At 52.5% G+C, this 20,084-nt stretch overlaps 1 protein-coding gene across 1 annotated transcript in view; it reads right to left on the bottom strand.

The window, feature by feature from the left end:
* Window positions 1–523: 523 nt before the first annotated feature.
* The window catches only part of LOC124017627 (vacuolar protein sorting-associated protein 13B-like), a 242,195-nt gene continuing 222,634 nt past the window's right edge, over window positions 524–20,084 (bottom strand). The window contains 5 exon segments of the mRNA XM_046332880.1: window positions 524–889; window positions 6,824–7,073; window positions 11,247–11,349; window positions 16,840–17,016; window positions 18,961–19,131. Coding sequence (XP_046188836.1) covers window positions 641–889; window positions 6,824–7,073; window positions 11,247–11,349; window positions 16,840–17,016; window positions 18,961–19,131 — 950 coding nt within the window. The 3' untranslated portion in view covers window positions 524–640.

Here is a 20,084-nt window from a genome sequence, read left to right as displayed (position 1 = left end):
TGTGTGTGTCAGGGTCTCTGTTAAGGTGTGTGTGTGAGTGTGTGTCAGGTTCTCTGTTAAGGTGTGTGTGTGTACAGTTGTGTCTCTCTAAAGGTGTGTGTGTGTACAGGTGTGTCTCTCTAAAGGTGTGTGTGTCAGGGTCTCTGTTAAGGTGTGTGTGTGAGTGTGTGTCAGGGTCTCTGTTAAGGTGTGTGTGTGAGTGTGTGTCAGGGTCTCTGTTAAGGTGTGTGTGTGTACAAGTGTGTCTCTCTAAAGGTGTGTGTGTCAGGGTCTGTTAAGGTGTGTGTGTGAGTGTGTGTCAGGGTCTCTGTTAAGGTGTGTGTGTACAGGTGTGTCTCTCTAAAGGTGTGTGTGTGTACAGGTGTGTCTCTCTAAAGGTGTGTGTGTCAGGGTCTCTGTTAAGGTGTGTGTGTGTACAGGTGTGTCTCTCTAAAGGTGTGTGTGTGTACAGGTGTGTCTCTCTAAAGGTGTGTGTGTCAGGGTCTCTGTTAAGGTGTGTGTGTGAGTGTGTGTCAGGGTCTCTGTTAAGGTGTGTGTGTGAGTGTGTGTCAGGGTCTCTGTTAAGGTGTGTGTGTGAGTGTGTGTCAGGGTCTCTGTTAAGGTGTGTGTGTACAGGTGTGTCTCTCTAAAGGTGTGTGTGTCAGTGGAAGCCGATGCGCAGCGCCTTGTTCTTGACCATGGTGAACTTGGAGACGAACACGGCGGCGTGGGCGGGGCTGACCAGGTAACGGTAGGTCTTGGTGACGGCGGGCGGAGGCTCGGCCGGGGTGATGGGAGGAGCCTGCTGGAGGGACGAGGCCGACGGGGAGAGGAAGGCAGACGCACGAGTCACATAGTCCACCAGGCGACCATACTGCTGCTCTGACAACCACTCCCTCCCACTGTCACCCTGGGGGAGGGAGAGGAGGAGGGGGGGGGGAGGGGGAGAGGAGGAGGGAGGGGGAGGAGGGGATAGAGGGAGGGGAGAGGGGGAGGGGAGGAGGGGAAGGGGGAGGGAGGGAGGGGGAGGGAAGGGGGAGGGAGGGGAGGGAGGGAGGGAGGGGAGGGAGGGAGGGAGGGGGGAGGGGGGAGGGGGAGAGGGGGAGGGGAGGGGGAGGGAGGGGGGAGGGAGGAGGGAGGGAGGGAGGGGAGGAGGGAGGGGAGGGGGGATAGAGGGAGAGGAGGGGGAGGATAGAGGGAGAGGAGGGAGAGGAGGGGGGGGATAGAGGGAGAGGAGAGGGGGTAGAGGGAGAGGGGGGGGGATAGAGGGAGAGGCGGGGGTAGAGGGAGAGGAGGGGGGAGGAGGGAGAGGAGGGGGGAGGGAGGAGGAGGAGGAGAGGAAGAGGGGGAGGGAGAGGAAGGGGGATAGAGGGAGAGAAGGGGGGATAGAGGGAGAGGAGGGGGGATAGAGGGGGGTAGAGGGGAGAGGAGGGGGATAGAGGGAGAGGGGGGGGGTAGAGGGAGAGGGGGGGATAGAGGGAGAGGAGGGGGGGGAGGGAGGAGGAGGAGGAGAGGAAGAGGGGGAGGGAGAGGAGGGGGATAGAGGGAGAGGAGGGGGATAGAGGGGAGGGGTAGAGGGAGAGGAGGGGGGGATAGAGGGAGAGGGGGGGTAGAGGGAGAGGAGGGGGGATAGAGGGAGAGGAGGGGGGATAGAGGGGGGGGTAGAGGGAGAGGAGTGGGGGGATAGAGGGAGAGGAGGGGATAGAGGGAGAGGAGGGGGGGAGGATAGAGGAGGAGGGAGGAGGATAGAGGGAGAGGGGGGGAGAGGGGGGAGGGGAGGGAGGGAGAGGGGAGGGGGGAGTGAAAGAGAAGAAGAGGTTTAGTGATGTTTCCTGCATGTTCTGAAATCTGAATATTTTTGTTCACTGTCGTTGGCCAAGGATAAACACGTCTGCTGAATGACCATATGGTGATCACTCTCACCTCTCTCACCCCTACCCCTACCCTCCACTCCCTTCACTGTCGTTGGCCAAGGATAAACACGTCTGCTGAATGACCATATGGTGATCACTCTCACCTCTCTCACCCCTACCCCTACCCTCCACTCCCTTCACTGTCGTTGGCCAAGGATAAACACGTCTGCTGAATGACCATATGGTGATATACCCCTACCATCCCTCACCCTCCCCTTCCTCACCCCTACCATCCCTAACCCTACCATCCCTCACCCTCCCCTCCCTCACCCTCCCTCTCTCACCCTCCCTCCCTCACCCTCCCCTCTCTCACCCTCCCTCCCCTCACCCTACCATCCCTCACCCTCCCCTCCCTCACCCTCCCCTCCCTCACCCTCCCCTCTCTCACCCTACCATCCCTCACCCTCCCCTTCCTCACCCTCCCCTCTCTCACCCTACCATCCCTCACCCTCCCCTTCCTCACCCTCCCCTCTCTCACCCTACCATCCCTCACCCTCCCCTCCCTCACCCTCCCCCTCTCTCACCCTACCATCCCTCACCCTCCCCTCCCTCACCCTCCCCTCCCTCACCCTCCCCTCCCTCACCCTCCCCTCTCACCCTACCATCCCTCACCCTCCCCTTCCTCACCCTCCCTCTCTCACCCTACCATCCCTCACCCTCCCCTCCCTCACCCTCCCCTCTCTCACCCTACCATCCCTCACCCTCCCCTTCCTCACCCTCCCCTCTCTCACCCTACCATCCCTCACCCTCCCCTCCCTCACCCTCCCTCTCTCACCCCTACCATCCCTCACCCTCCCCTCCCTCACCCTCCCCTCTCTCACCCTCCCTCCCTCACCTCTCTCACCCCTACCATCCCTAACCCTCCCCTCCCTCACCCTCCCCTCTCTCACCCTACCATCCCTCACCCTCCCCTCCCTCACCTCTCTCACCCCTACCATCCCTAACCCTCCCTCCCTCACCCTCCCTCTCTCACCCTACCATCCCTCACCCTCCCTCTCTCACCCCTACCATCCCTCACCCTCCCTCCCTCACCCTACCATCCCTCACCCTCCCCTCCCTCACCTCTCTCACCCCTACCATCCCTAACCCTCCCCTCCCTCACCCTCCCCCTCTCACCCTACCATCCCTCACCCTCCCCTCCCTCACCCCTACCATCCCTCACCCTCCCTCCCTCACCCTCCCCTCTCTCACCCTCCCTCCCTCACCCTCCCCTCTCTCACCCTCCCCTCCCTCACCCTCCCATCCCTCACCCTCCCCTCCCTCACCCTCCCTCCCTCACCCTCCCTCTCTCACCCTACCATCCCTCACCCTCCCCTTCCTCACCCTCCCCTCTCTCACCCTACCATCCCTCACCCTCCCTTCCTCACCCTCCCCTCTCTCACCCTACCATCCCTCACCCTCCCCTCCCTCACCCTCCCCTCCCTCACCCTCCCCTCCCTCACCCTCCCTCTCTCACCCTACCATCCCTCACCCTCCCCTTCCTCACCCTCCCCTCTCTCACCCTACCATCCCTCACCCTCCCTCCCTCACCCCCCTCTCTCACCCTACCATCCCTCACCCTCCCCTTCCTCACCCTCCCCTCTCTCACCCTACCATCCCTCACCCTCCCTCCCTCACCCTCCCCTCTCTCACCCCTACCATCCCTCACCCTCCCCTCCCTCACCCTCCCCTCTCTCACCCTCCCCTCCCTCACCTCTCTCACCCCTACCATCCCTAACCCTCCCCTCCCTCACCCTCCCTCTCTCACCCTACCATCCCTCACCCTCCCTCCCTCACCTCTCTCACCCCTACCATCCCTAACCCTCCCCTCCCTCACCCTCCCTCTCTCACCCTACCATCCCTCACCCTCCCCTCTCTCACCCCTACCATCCCTCACCCTCCCTCCTCACCCTACCATCCCTCACCCTCCCCTCCCTCACCTCTCTCACCCCTACCATCCCTAACCCTCCCCTCCCTCACCCTCCCCTCTCTCACCCTACCATCCCTCACCCTCCCCTCCCTCACCCCTACCATCCCTCACCCTCCCCTCCCTCACCCTCCCCTCTCTCACCCTACCATCCCTCACCCTCCCCTCCCTCACCTCTCTCACCCCTACCATCCCTAACCCTCCCTCCCTCACCCTCCCTCTCTCACCCTACCATCCCTCACCCTCCCCTCCCTCACCTCTCTCACCCCTACCATCCCTAACCCTCCCCTCCCTCACCCTCCCCTCTCTCACCCTACCATCCCTCACCCTCCCTCTCTCACCCCTACCATCCCTCACCCTCCCCTCCCTCACCCTACCATCCCTCACCCTCCCCTCCCTCACCTCTCTCACCCCTACCATCCCTAACCCTCCCCTCCCTCACCCTCCCTCTCTCACCCTACCATCCCTCACCCTCCCCTCCCTCACCCCTACCATCCCTCACCCTCCCCTCCCTCACCCCTACCATCCCTAACCCTCCCTCCCTCACCCTCCTCTCTCACCCTCCCCTCCCTCACCTCTCTCACCCCTACCATCCCTCACCCTCCCCTCCCTCAACTCTCTCACCCCTACCATCCCTCACCCTCCCCTCTCACCCCTACCATCCCTCACCCTCTCCTCCCTCACCTCTCTCACCCCTACCATCCCTCACCCTCCCCTCTCATCCCTCACCTCCCCCTACCATCCCTCACTTCACTCCTACCATCCCTCACCCTCCCCTCCCTCACCCCTACCATCCCTAACCCTCCCCTCCCTCACCCTCCCTCTCTCACCCTCCCCTCCCTCACCTCTCTCACCCCTACCATCCCTCACCCTCCCCTCCCTCAACTCTCTCACCCCTACCATCCCTCACCCTCCCCTCTCTCACCCCTACCATCCCTCACCCTCTCCTCCCTCACCTCTCTCACCCCTACCATCCCTAACCCTCCCCTCCCTCACCCTCCCTCTCTCACCCTACCATCCCTCACCCTCCCCTCCTCACCCCTACCATCCCTCACCCTCCCTCCCTCACCCCTACCATCCCTAACCCTCCCCCTCCCTCACCCTCCCTCTCTCACCCTCCCCTCCCTCACCTCTCTCACCCCTACCATCCCTAACCCTCCCTCCCTCACCCTCCCCTCTCTCACCCTACCATCCCTCACCCTCCCTCCCTCACCTCTCTCACCCCTACCATCCCTAACCCTCCCCTCCCTCACCCTCCCTCTCTCACCCTACCATCCCTCACCCTCCCCTCTCTCACCCCTACCATCCCTCACCCTCCCCTCCCTCACCCTACCATCCCTCACCCTCCCCTCCCTCACCTCTCTCACCCCTACCATCCCTAACCCTCCCCTCCCTCACCCTCCCTCTCTCACCCTACCATCCCTCACCCTCCCCTCCCTCACCCCTACCATCCCTCACCCTCCCCTCCCTCACCCTCCCCTCCCTCACCCTCCCCTCTCTCACCCTCCCCTCCCTCACCCTACCATCCCTCACCCTCCCCTCCCTCACCCTCCCCTCCCTCACCCTCCCCTCTCTCACCCTACCATCCCTCACCCTCCCCTTCCTCACCCTCCCCTCTCTCACCCTACCATCCCTCACCCTCCCCTTCCTCACCCTCCCCTCTCTCACCCTACCATCCCTCACCCTCCCCTCCCTCACCCTCCCTCCCTCACCCTCCCCTCTCTCACCCTACCATCCCTCACCCTCCCCTTCCTCACCCTCCCCTCTCTCACCCTACCATCCCTCACCCTCCCCTCCCTCACCCTCCCCTCTCTCACCCTACCATCCCTCACCTCCCCTTCCTCACCCTCCCTCTCTCACCCTACCATCCCTCACCCTCCCCTCCCTCACCCTCCCCTCTCTCACCCCTACCATCCCTCACCCTCCCCTCCCTCACCCTCCCCTCTCTCACCCTCCCCTCCCTCACCTCTCTCACCCCTACCATCCCTAACCCTCCCCTCCCTCACCCTCCCCTCTCTCACCCTACCATCCCTCACCCTCCCCTCCCTCACCTCTCTCACCCCTACCATCCCTAACCCTCCCCTCCCTCACCCTCCCCTCTCTCACCCTACCATCCCTCACCCTCCCTCTCTCACCCTACCATCCCTCACCCTCCCTCCTCACCCTACCATCCCTCACCCTCCCCTCCCTCACCTCTCTCACCCCTACCATCCCTAACCCTCCCCCTCCCTCACCCTCCCTCTCTCACCCTACCATCCCTCACCCTCCCTCCCTCACCCCTACCATCCTCACCCCCCTCCCTCACCCTCCCCTCTCTCACCCTACCATCCTCACCCTCCCCTCCCTCACCTCTCTCACCCCTACCATCCCTAACCCTCCCCTCCCTCACCCTCCCCTCTCTCACCCTACCATCCCTCACCCTCCCTCCCTCACCTCTCTCACCCCTACCATCCCTAACCCTCCCCTCCCTCACCCTCCCCTCTCTCACCCTACCATCCCTCACCCTCCCTCTCTCACCCCTACCATCCCTCACCCTCCCTCCTCACCCTACCATCCCTCACCCTCCCCTCCCTCACCTCTCTCACCCCTACCATCCCTAACCCTCCCTCCCTCACCCTCCCCTCTCTCACCCTACCATCCCTCACCCTCCCCTCCCTCACCCCTACCATCCCTCACCCTCCCCTCCCTCACCCCTACCATCCCTAACCCTCCCTCCCTCACCCTCCCCTCTCTCACCCTCCCCTCCCTCACCTCTCTCACCCCTACCATCCCTCACCCTCCCCTCCCTCAACTCTCTCACCCCTACCATCCCTCACCCTCCCTCTCTCACCCCTACCATCCCTCACCCTCTCCTCCCTCACCTCTCTCACCCCTACCATCCTCACCCTCCCCCTCTCATCCCTCACCTCCCCCTACCATCCCTCACTTCACTCCTACCATCCCACCACCCCTACCTCACCCTCTCCTACCCCCTCTCATCCCCCCTCACCCCTACCCCCTCACCCCTCCCATCCCATCCCCCTACCTCTACATCGTTGGTGAGTCTCTGCTGCTGCAGCGTGAGGGTCAGCGCCCCCAGGTGGTGGGGGTCTTGTTGACAGGCCACCTCGGTGATGGGGAAGGCCTGCTGCTGTGTGTCTTCAGACAGACTGACCACAAACACCACCTCCCCTGTCAGCAGCAGACACCCAGCATGCTCCTGACCCGACCCGGACACGATCACCACCTCCAGGGACATGTGAACCTCTGGACGACCCAGGGACTGGAGCATCTTCCTGGGGAGTGGAGGGAGGAAGAGGAGACAGAGGTCAGCCGAACAGATGAATTATACAAGATCCCATTAGACCACATGACCATAGGTGACCAGCGTGATATAACAGATCATATTATATGGGGTGTAATGTATTCCTATGGGGTGTTGTTGATAGAATCATATTATATTGGGTGTAATGTATTCCTATGGGGTGTTGTTGATAGAATCATATTATATTGGGTGTAATGTATTCCTATGGGGTGTAATGTATTCCTATGGGGTGTAATGTATTCCTATGGGGTGTAATGTATTCCTATGGGGTGTAATGTATTCCTATGGGGTGTAATTTATTCCTATGGGGTGTTGTTGATAGAATCATATTATATTGGGTGTAATGTATTCCTATGGGGTGTAATGTATTCCTATGGGGTGTAATGTATTCCTATGGGGTGTAATGTATTCCTATGGGGTGTAATGTATTCCTATGGGGTGTAATGTATTCCTATGGGGTGTAATTTATTCCTATGGGGTGTTGTTGATAGAATCATATTATATTGGGTGTAATGTATTCCTATGGGGTGTAATTTATTCCTATGGGGTGTTGTTGATAGAATCATATTATATTGGGTGTAATGTATTCCTATGGGGTGTTGTTGATAGAATCATATTGTATTGGGTGTAATGTATTCCTATGGGGTGTTGTTGATAGAATCATATTGTATTGGGTGTAATGTATTCCTATGGGGTGTTGTTGATAGAATCATATTATATAGGGTGTAATTTATTCCTATGGGGTGTAATGTATTCCTATGGGGTGTTGTTGATAGAATCATATTGTATTGGGTGTAATGTATTCCTATGGGGTGTTGTTGATAGAATCATATTATATTGGGTGTAATGTATTCCTATGGGGTGTAATGTATTCCTATGGGGTGTTGTTGATAGAATCATATTGTATTGGGTGTAATGTATTCCTATGGGGTGTTGTTGATAGAATCATATTATATTGGGTGTAATGTATTCCTATGGGGTGTTGTTGATAGAATCATATTATATTGGGTGTAATGTATTCCTATGGGGTGTTGTTGATAGAATCATATTATATTGGGTGTAATTTATTCCTATGGGGTGTTGTTGATAGAATCATATTATATAGGGTGTAATGTATTCCTATGGGGTGTTGTTGATAGAATCATATTGTATTGGGTGTAATGTATTCCTATGGGGTGTTGTTGATAGAATCATATTATATTGGGTGTAATGTATTCCTATGGGGTGTTGTTGATAGAATCATATTATATTGGGTGTAATGTATTCCTATGGGGTGTTGTTGATAGAATCATATTGTATTGGGTGTAATGTATTCCTATGGGGTGTTGTTGATAGAATCATATTATATTGGGTGTAATGTATTCCTATGGGGTGTAATGTATTCCTATGGGGTGTTGTTGATAGAATCATATTATATAGGGTGTAATGTATTCCTATGGGGTGTAATGTATTCCTATGGGGTGTTGTTGATAGAATCATATTATATAGGGTGTAATGTATTCCTATGGGGTGTAATGTATTCCTATGGGGTGTTGTTGATAGAATCATATTGTATTGGGTGTAATGTATTCCTATGGGGTGTAATGTATTCCTATGGGGTGTTGTTGATAGAATCATATTATATAGGGTGTAATGTATTCCTATGGGGTGTAATGTATTCCTATGGGGTGTTGTTGATAGAATCATATTATATAGGGTGTAATGTATTCCTATGGGGTGTAATGTATTCCTATGGGGTGTTGTTGATAGAATCATATTGTATTGGGTGTAATGTATTCCTATGGGGTGTAATGTATTCCTATGGGGTGTTGTTGATAGAATCATATTATATTGGGTGTAATGTATTCCTATGGGGTGTTGTTGATAGAATCATATTGTATTGGGTGTAATGTATTCCTATGGGGTGTTGTTGATAGAATCATATTATATAGGGTGTAATGTATTCCTATGGGGTGTAATGTATTCCTATGGGGTGTTGTTGATAGAATCATATTATATAGGGTGTAATGTATTCCTATGGGGTGTAATGTATTCCTATGGGGTGTAATGTATTCCTATGGGGTGTAATGTATTCCTATGGGGTGTAATGTATTCCTATGGGGTGTAATGTATTCCTATGGGGTGTAATGTATTCCTATGGGGTGTTGTTGATAGAATCATATTGTATTGGGTGTAATGTATTCCTATGGGGTGTTGTTGATAGAATCATATTATATTGGGTGTAATGTATTCCTATGGGGTGTTGTTGATAGAATCATATTGTATTGGGTGTAATGTATTCCTATGGGGTGTTGTTGATAGAATCATATTATATAGGGTGTAATGTATTCCTATGGGGTGTAATGTATTCCTATGGGGTGTTGTTGATAGAATCATATTATATAGGGTGTAATGTATTCCTATGGGGTGTAATGTATTCCTATGGGGTGTTGTTGATAGAATCATATTGTATTGGGTGTAATGTATTCCTATGGGGTGTTGTTGATAGAATCATATTATATTGGGTGTAATGTATTCCTATGGGGTGTAATGTATTCCTATGGGGTGTAATGTATTCCTATGGGGTGTTGTTGATAGAATCATATTGTATTGGGTGTAATGTATTCCTATGGGGTGTAATGTATTCCTATGGGGTGTTGTTGATAGAATCATATTATATTGGGTGTAATGTATTCCTATGGGGTGTTGTTGATAGAATCATATTGTATTGGGTGTAATGTATTCCTATGGGGTGTTGTTGATAGAATCATATTATATAGGGTGTAATGTATTCCTATGGGGTGTAATGTATTCCTATGGGGTGTTGTTGATAGAATCATATTATATAGGGTGTAATGTATTCCTATGGGGTGTAATGTATTCCTATGGGGTGTAATGTATTCCTATGGGGTGTAATGTATTCCTATGGGGTGTAATGTATTCCTATGGGGTGTTGTTGATAGAATCATATTATATTGGGTGTAATGTATTCCTATGGGGTGTAATGTATTCCTATGGGGTGTTGTTGATAGAATCATATTATATTGGGTGTAATGTATTCCTATGGGGTGTAATGTATTCCTATGGGGTGTTGTTGATAGAATCATATTATATTGGGTGTAATGTATTCCTATGGGGTGTTGTTGATAGAATTATATTATATTGGGTGTAATGTATTCCTATGGGGTGTTGCTGATAGAATCATATTATATTGGGTGTAATGTATTCCTATGGGGTGTTGCTGATAGAATCATATTATATTGGGTGTAATGTATTCCTATGGGGTGTTGTTGATAGAATCATATTATATAGGGTGTAATGTATTCCTATGGGGTGTAATGTATTCCTATGGGGTGTAATGTATTCCTATGGGGTGTTGTTGATAGAATCATATTGTATTGGGTGTAATGTATTCCTATGGGGTGTAATGTATTCCTATGGGGTGTTGTTGATAGAATCATATTATATGGGGTGTAATGTATTCCTATGGGGTGTAATGTATTCCTATGGGGTGTTGCTGATAGAATCATATTGTATGGGGTGTAATGTATTCCTATGGGGTTTTGTAGTGAGTGTTTGTGTTTGCGTAGCGGCTGTGTATTCGCCCTGACCTTCCCAGGACATTTACATGGATGTTTCATTACTAATAGTAATGTTGATGAATGTGAACTGTCTAATTAATAATAATGAATAATTAATACATCCAATCCACGTTCCTCCAAGAGTTTGTGAATCTCCTCTCTACTTCAGTTTGTTCCTCCGTTCCTGCAGCTTGGTGGGGAAGCCAACTAACAGCAGGGATCCCTTCCTTTCAGACAGGTGGCTGTTGGGGACCGGGGCTGTGTGGGGGGGGTGTGTGTGTGTGTGTGTGTGGGTGTGTGTGTGTGTGTGTGTGTGGGTGGGGACCGGGGCTGGGTGTGTGGGTGAGTGGCTGTTGGGGACCGGGGCTGTGTGGGGGTGGGGGTGGCTGTTGGGGACCGGGGACCGGGGCTGTGTGTGTGTGTGTGTGTGTGTGTGTGTGTGTGTGTGTGTGTGTGTGTGTGTGTGTGTGTGTGTGTGTGTGTGTGTGTGTGTGTGTGTGTGTGTGTGAGTGGCGGGTGGGGACCGGGGCTGTGTGTGTGTGTGTGTGTGTGTGTGTGTGTGTGTTATAGAGGTCAGTTCTTACCAGACGTATTTGACGTGACTGTTGGGCGCGAGGGCCGACCTCTGGTCTACTGGGAGGTACAGCTGTTTGGGGAGCTGCCAGAGACCAGCTCCATGAAGGATACCTGCTCAGGACAACACACACACACACCACACCACACCACACCACACCACACCACACACACACACCACACCACACCACACCACACCACACACACACATCAAAGCAGAAAGGTTCAGTGTACAGTAGACTAGCCCCTACTTAGTCTCCAAGACCCACAGGATGAGTGTGTTCCTGTGTGTGTGTGTGTGTGTTCCTTTGTGTGTGTGTTCCTGTGTGTGTGTGTTCCTGCGTGTGTGTGTGTGTGTCTACATGTGCAGCTTGTTGCCTCGTCTTCCTGTCAGCCGTGAAGTGACTTGATGACATCATGCATTTTAAAACATAAAACATTCTACTGCTGATGATGTCACAGCTCTGGAACCTGCCCCCCCCCCCACGCCCTGTGTGTTGTGGAACCTGCCCCCCCCCCCCCCCCCACCCTGTGTGTTGTGGAACCTGCCCCCCCCACGCCCTGTGTGTTGTGGAACCCCCCCCCCCCGCCCTGTGTGTTGTGGAACCTGCCCCCCCCCCACCCTGTGTGTTGTGGAACCTGCCCCCCCACGCCCTGTGTGTTGTGGAACCTACCCCTCCGCCCCCCCACCCTCGCCCTGTGTGTTGTGGAACCCCCCCCACGCCCTGTGTGTTGTGGAACCCCCCCCCCCGCCCTGTGTGTTGTGGAACCTGCCCCCACGCCCTGTGTGTTGTGGAACCTACCCCTCCGCCCCCCCCACCCTCGCCCTGTGTGTTGTGGAACCTGCCCCCCCCCCCCCCCCACGCCCTGTGTGTTGTGGAACCTGCCCCCCCCCCCCCCCCCTGTGTGTTGTGGAACATGCCCCCCGCCCTGTGTGTTGTGGGTGTGTACTCTAGCAGTGTGTGTGTGTCAAAACATTTTCACTGTGTTTTTGTGTGTTTATGCGTGGTGCGCTAGGGTATATTCCAAAATACACACACACACACAGAGCGTGGGTATGTGTGTTTATGTGTGTGTGTGTAGCTAGCGAGGGGAGCTAGATTAGCATCAGTCCCCGGGGTACCATGGTTCTGACACACAGAGTGTGGGTGTGTGTGTTTATGTGTGTGTGTGTAGCTAGCTAGGGGAGCTAGATTAGCATCAGTCCCCGGGGTACCGTGGTTCTGACACACAGAGTGTGGGTGTGTGTGTTTATGTGTGTGTGTGTAGCTAGCTAGGGGAGCTAGATTAGCATCAGTCCCCGGGGTACCATGGTTCTGACACACAGCTGCTCACTTAATTTAATATTTACGTTCTGTCGCGCTGAGTTGTTAGTACTGGCTAACACAAAAACTCACCCTCACCTCTCCTCTCCTCTTCGCAGCCTTCCTTCCCTCCCTTCCTCTCCCCCTCGCCCCCCCTGTCTTTAATAAACTATAAACTCCTCCAGAAGTTTAGTGAAGTCATTGGGGCTTTCAGCAGCAGCCCAGTTAATAAAGTCCAGGGCCCAGTTAATAAACAGCCCAGTTAATAAAGTCCAGGGCCCAGTTAATAATCCCTCCAGTGCCCAGTTAATTAACCCTCCAGGGCCCAGTTAATAAACAGCCCAGTTAATAAAGTCCAGGACCCAGTTAGTAAACCCTCCAGGGCCCAGTTAATAAAGTCCAGGGCCCAGTTATTAAACCCTCCAGGGCCCAGTTAGTAAACCCTCCAGGACACAACTAGTAAACACTCCAGGGCCCAGTTAATAAACCCTCCAGGGCCCAGTTAATAAACCCTCCAGGGCCAAGAGGACTGAACTTCCACACCTGCTAGATAGCATATGCTTAAGCTAAGACCGCTACCATCCCACAGACTGGGCATTACATTCTGTTAGCCTACCACTATGCTAGGACCGCTACCACCCCACAGACTGGGCATTACATTCTGTTAGCCTACCACTATGCTAGGACCGCTACCACCCCACAGACTGGGCATTACATTCTGTTAGCCTACCACTATGCTAGGACCGCTACCACCCCACAGACTGGGCATTACATTCTGTTAGCCTACCACTATGCTAGGACCGCTACCACCCCACAGACTGGGCATTACATTCTGTTAGCCTACCACTATGCTAGGACCGCTACCACCCCACAGACTGGGCATTACATTCTGTTAGCCTACCACTATGCTAGGACCGCTACCACCCCACAGACTGGGCATTACATTCTGTTAGCCTACCACTATGCTAAGACCGCTACCATCCCACAGACTGGGCATTACATTCTGTTAGCCTACCACTATGCTAGGACCGCTACCATCCCACAGACTGGGCATTACATTCTGTTAGCCTACCACTATGCTAGGACCGCTACCACCCCACAGACTGGGCATTACATTCTGTTAGCCTACCACTATGCTAGGACCGCTACCACCCCACAGACTGGGCATTACATTCTGTTAGCCTACCACTATGCTAGGACCGCTACCACCCCACAGACTGGGCATTACATTCTGTTAGCCTACCACTATGCTAGGACCGCTACCACCCCACAGACTGGGCATTACATTCTGTTAGCCTACCACTATGCTAGGACCGCTACCACCCCACAGACTGGGCATTACATTCTGTTAGCCTACCACTATGCTAGGACCGCTACCACCCCACAGACTGGGCATTACATTCTGTTAGCCTACCACTATGCTAGGACCGCTACCACCCCACAGACTGGGCATTACATTCTGTTAGCCTACCACTATGCTAGGACCGCTACCACCCCACAGACTGGGCATTACATTCTGTTAGCCTACCACTATGCTAGGACCGCTACCATCCCACAGACTGGGCATTACATTCTGTTAGCCTACCACTATGCTAGGACCGCTACCATCCCACAGACTGGGCATTACATTCTGTTAGCCTACCACTATGCTAGGACCGCTACCACCCCACAGACTGGGCATTACATTCTGTTAGCCTACCACTATGCTAGGACCGCTACCACCCCACAGACTGGGCATTACATTCTGTTAGCCTACCACTATGCTAGGACCGCTACCACCCCACAGACTGGGCATTACATTCTGTTAGCCTACCACTATGCTAGGACCGCTACCACCCCACAGACTGGGCATTACATTCTGTTAGCCTACCACTATGCTAGGGACAGACTGGGCATTACATTCTGTTAGCCTACCCACAGACTGGGCATTACATTCTGTTAGCCTACCACTATGCTAGGACCGCTACCACCCCACAGACTGGGCATTACATTCTGTTAGCCTACCACTATGCTAGGACCGCTACCACCCCACAGACTGGGCATTACATTCTGTTAGCCTACCACTATGCTAGGACCGCTACCACCCCACAGACTGGGCATTACATTCTGTTAGCCTACCACTATGCTAGGACCGCTACCACCCCACAGACTGGGCATTACATTCTGTTAGCCTACCACTATGCTAGGACCGCTACCACCCCACAGACTGGGCATTACATTCTGTTAGCCTACCACTATGCTAGGACCGCTACCACCCCACAGACTGGGCATTACATTCTGTTAGCCTACCACTATGCTAGGACCGCTACCACCCCACAGACTGGGCATTACATTCTGTTAGCCTACCACTATGCTAGGACCGCTACCACCCCACAGACTGGGCATTACATTCTGTTAGCCTACCACTATGCTAGGACCGCTACCACCCCACAGACTGGGCATTACATTCTGTTAGCCTACCACTATGCTAGGACCGCTACCACCCCACAGACTGGGCATTACATTCTGTTAGCCTACCACTATGCTAGGACCGCTACCACCCCACAGACTGGGCATTACATTCTGTTAGCCTACCACTATGCTAGGACCGCTACCACCCCACAGACTGGGCATTACATTCTGTTAGCCTACTGGGCATTACCACTATGCTAGGACCGCTACCACCCCACAGACTGGGCATTACATTCTGTTAGCCTACCACTATGCTAGGACCGCTACCACCCCACAGACTGGGTATTACAGCCTGTTAGCATACCGCTAGGCCTGCTACCACCCCATAGACTGGGTATTACAGCCTGTTAGCATACCGCTAGGCCTGCTACCACCCCATAGACTGGGCATTACATCCTGTTAGCCTACTGCTATGCTAGGACCGCTACCACCCCATAGACTGGGTATTACAGCCTGTTAGCATACCGGTACGCTAGGACTGCTACCACCCCATAGACTGGGTATTACAGCCTGTTAGCATACCGGTACGCTAGGACTGCTACCACCCCATAGACTGAGTATTACATCCTGTTAGCATACCGGTACGCTAGGACTGCTACCACCCCATAGACTGAGTATTACATCCTGTTAGCATACCGCTACAGTAGGACCGCTAGGGCTCCTTGGAGGGAGCATTACTACTGTGTGTTAGCATACCGCCAGGACCCCCAGGACAGAACACTACAGCAGGCCTACAGTACTGTTAAGGGAGTAATCTGTATGTTAGAATACCGCTAGGACCCCAGGACAGAACACTACAGCAGGCCTACAGTACTGTTGAGGGAGTAATCTGTATGTTAGCATATCGCTAGGACCCCCAGGACAGAACACTACAACAGGCCTACAGTACTGTTAAGGGAGTAATCTGTATGTTAGAATTACCGCTAGGACCCCCAGGGAGGAAGTAATCTGTATGTTAGAATACCGCTAGGACCCCCAGGGAGGGAGTAATCTGTATGTTAGAATACCGCTAGGACCCCCAGGGAGGGAGTAATCTGTATGTTAGAATACCGCTAGGACCCCCAGGGAGGGGGTAATCTGTATGTTAGAATACCGCTAGGACCCCCAGGGAGGGAGTAATCTGTATGTTAGAATACCGCTAGGACCCCCAGGGAGGGAGTAATCTGTATGTTAGAATACCGCTAGGAGGGGGGACTTGTAGTCAAGTGTAAAAGCGTTGAAATGCTCCCATACAATAAACTTTTACGTTTTTGACCAGAAATGTCTCTTTGTCAGGCCTGAATAAACTGTGTTGGGTGGACTGGAGGTGTGTCCACTACTGTGTTGGGTGGACTGGAGGTGTGTCCACTACTGTGTTGGGTGGACTGGAGGTGTGTCCACTACTGTGTTGGGTGGACTGGAGGTGTGTCCACTACTGTGTTGGGTGGACTGGAGGTGTGTCCACTACTGTGTTGGGTGGACTGGAGGTGTGTCCACTACTGTGTTGGGTGGACTGGAGGTGTGTCCACTACTGTGTTGGGTGGACTGGAGGTGTGTCCACTACTGTGTTGGGTGGACTGGAGGTGTGTCCACTACTGTGTTGGGTGGACTGGAGTCCACTACTGTGTGTCCACTACTGTGTTGGGTGGACTGGAGGTGTGTCCACTACTGTGTTGGGTGGACTGGAGGTGTGTCCACTACTGTGTTGGGTGGACTGGAGGTGTGTCCACTACTGTTGAACAGTGATGTGTCAACAAATGATCTCAGGGACGTAAAATAAAGAATTTATTCTTAGTTAACCTGCCAGTGGGAAAATAAAAGCTCAAATAAAATGGTTTTATAACATACACGGCGAAGTGTGTGAACCCACCGTGTCCCGTCTGCGAGACCAGCTCTGCTGCGCCCCCTATAGGTTTGGTAAAGACCCCCACGATGCCTTTCCCCACTCCAGAGATGACCCCTTTGGCCTTGCTGCCTGCTGAACTCTGCATCTCTGAACCCCTCTGGAAGTTCTGCATGGGCTGGTCCACGATGCCAGCTATCGCTCCTGGAGAGAACAGAGTAGCATGTATTACAACATGGGCTGGTCCACGATGCCAGCTATCGCTCCTGGAGAGAACAGAGTAGCATGTATTACAACATGGGCTGGTCCACGATGCCAGCTATCGCTCCTGGAGAGAACAGAGTAGCATGTATTACAACATGGGCTGGTCCACGATGCCAGTTATCGCTGCTGGAGAGAACAGAGTAGCATGTATTACAACATGGGCTGGTCCACGATGCCAGCTATCGCTCCTGGAGAGAACAGAGTAGCATGTATTACAACATGGGCTGGTCCACGATGCCAGCTATCGCTGCTGGAGAGAACAGAGGATCACGTATCATAACAGAGTATCATGTAGTACAACAAAGTATCATGTAGTACAACAGAGTGTCATGTAGTACAACAGAGTATCATGTAGTACAACAGAGTATTATGTAGTACAACAGAGTATCATGTAGTACAACAGAGTATCATGTAGTACAACAGAGTATCATGAAGTACAACAGAGTATCATGTAGTACAACAGAGTATCATGTAGTACAACAGAGTATCATGTATTACAACAGAGTATCATGTAGTACAACAGAGTATCATGTATTACAGTATTATTGGTTCCTGAAGTTCTGGTCTATATCAAAGGGATATTGTATAACAGTAATGTTTGTGATTGACAGTGTGGATACAGCAGTCCCACTAAGGGATTTAACCTCCCAACCAATCACAGCATGGTTCTTGGAGTCAGATATCCCCTGTCATAAGTAGCTGTTTCTCTCCTGTCTTTGAAACAGAGAGACCCCTAGGTGTTTATTGGGACCATGCTGGTCTCCACTGTGCTGACTGTCTGTCTGTCTGAGTGACTGACTGTCTGTCTCCACTGTACCTACTGTCTGTCTGGCTAACTGACTGACTGTCTGTCTCTGTACCTACTGTCTGTCTGGCTGAGTGACTGACTGTCTGTCTCCACTGTACCTACTGTCTGTCTGGCTGAGTGACTGACTGTCTGTCTCCACTGTACCTACTGTCTGTCTGGCTGAGTGACTGACTGTCTGTCTCCACTGTACCTACTGTCTGTCTGGCTGAGTGACTGACTGTCTGTCTCCACTGTACCTACTGTCTGTCTGGCTGAGTGACTGACTGTCTGTCTCCACTGTACCTACTGTCTGTCTGGCTGAGTGACTGACTGTCTGTCTCCACTGTACCTACTGTCTGTCTGGCTAACTGACTGACTGTCTGTCTCCACTGTACCTACTGTCTGTCTGGCTAACTGACTGACTGTCTGTCTCCACTGTACTTACTGTCTGTCTGGCTGAGTGACTGGCTAACTGACTGACTGTCTGTCTCCACTGTACCAACTGTCTGTCTGGCTGAGTGACTGGCTAACTGAGTGACTGGCTAACTGACTGTCTGTCTGGAAGAGTGACTAGCTAAGTGACTGACTGGCTAACTGACTGACTGTCTGGCTAACTCACTGACTGACTGGCTGAGTGACTGGCTGAGTGACTGACTGGCTAACTGACTGTCTGTCTGACTGAGTGACTGGCTGTCTGACTGAGTGACTGGCTAACTGACTGACTGGCTGAGTGACTGAGTGACTGGCTAACTGACTGACTGGCTGAGTGACTAGCTAACTGACTGTCTGTCTGGCTGAGTGACTGGCTAAGTGACTGACTGACTGACTGACTGTCTGGCTAACTGACTGACTGAGTGACTGGCTAACGGACTGGTTAACTGACTGACTGACTGGTTGTCTGACTGAGTGGCTGGCTAACTGGCTGGCTGACTGGCTGAGTGACTGACTGGCTGGCTAACTGACTGACTGTCTGGCTGAGTGACTGGCTAACTGACTGACTGGCTGAGTGACTGGCTAACTGACTGACTGGCTGAGTGACTGACTGTCTGGCTGAGTGACTGGCTAACTGACTGTCTGGCTGAGTATACTCTACCCACCCAGTAGGCTGATGCCCAGTCTAGACAGGCCCTGTCTGAGTCCGTCCCCCAGGCTCTCAGGCAGCTGCCTCCTCCACTCCTCCTGCCTGGTATAGTGCTCCTCGTCCAGGGACAGCCGGTCCATGTTCCTGGCCAGGCTGGTCGCCAGGTTGGTGATGGAAGTCAGCGTGCCTACAGGAAGAGACAGGAGAATTATCTAACCTGTTCCCAGACCTGTTTGTGCTCTTGACAGGAGAATTACCTAACTGACTAACCTGTTCCCAGACCTGTTTGTGCTCTTGACAGGAGAATTACCTAACTGACTAACCTGTTCCCAGACCTGTTTGTGGAGAATTACCTAACTGACTAACCTGTTCCCAGACCTGTTTAAAATATACAGGATTTAAAGGCACATTCCCGAGTTTATATTTCAGACCAATGGCTGCCTCGTCACTAGGGATGGCACCATTAGAGATGTGGTATGGTACCATTAGAGATGTGGTATGGTACCATTAGAGATGTGGTATGGTACCATTAGAGATGTGGTATGGTACCATTAGAGATGTGGTATGGTACCATTAGAGATGTGGTATGGTACCATTAGAGATGTGGTATGGTACCATTAGAAATGTGGTATGGTACCATTAGAGATGTGGTATGGTACCATTAGAGATGTGGTATGGTACCATTAGAGATGTGGTATGGAACCATTAGAGATGTGGTATGGTACCATTAGAGATGTGGTATGGAACCATTAGAGATGTAGTATGGTACCATTAGAGATGTGGTATGGTACCATTAGAGATGTGGTATGGTAACATTAGAGATGTGGTATGGTACCATTAGAGATGTGGTATGGTACCATTAGAGATGTGGTATGGTACCATTAGAGATGTGGTATGGTACCATTAGAGATGTATTAGAGATGTAGTATGGTACCATTAGAGATGTGGTATGGAACCATTAGAGATGTGGTATGGTACCATTAGAGATGTGGTATGGAACCATTAGAGATGTATTAGAGATGTAGTATGGTACCATTAGAGATGTGGTATGGTACCATTAGAGATGTGGTATGGTAACATTAGAGATGTATTAGAGATGTAGTATGGTACCATTAGAGGTGTGATGTGGTATGGTACCAT

The sequence above is a fragment of the Oncorhynchus gorbuscha genome, unplaced genomic scaffold, assembly GCF_021184085.1.
Source record: "Oncorhynchus gorbuscha isolate QuinsamMale2020 ecotype Even-year unplaced genomic scaffold, OgorEven_v1.0 Un_scaffold_295, whole genome shotgun sequence".
Classification (NCBI taxonomy): Eukaryota; Metazoa; Chordata; class Actinopteri; order Salmoniformes; family Salmonidae; genus Oncorhynchus; species Oncorhynchus gorbuscha.
The sequence above is the reverse complement of the archived record's forward strand: the minus strand, read 5'-3'. Positions and strand labels throughout refer to the sequence as shown.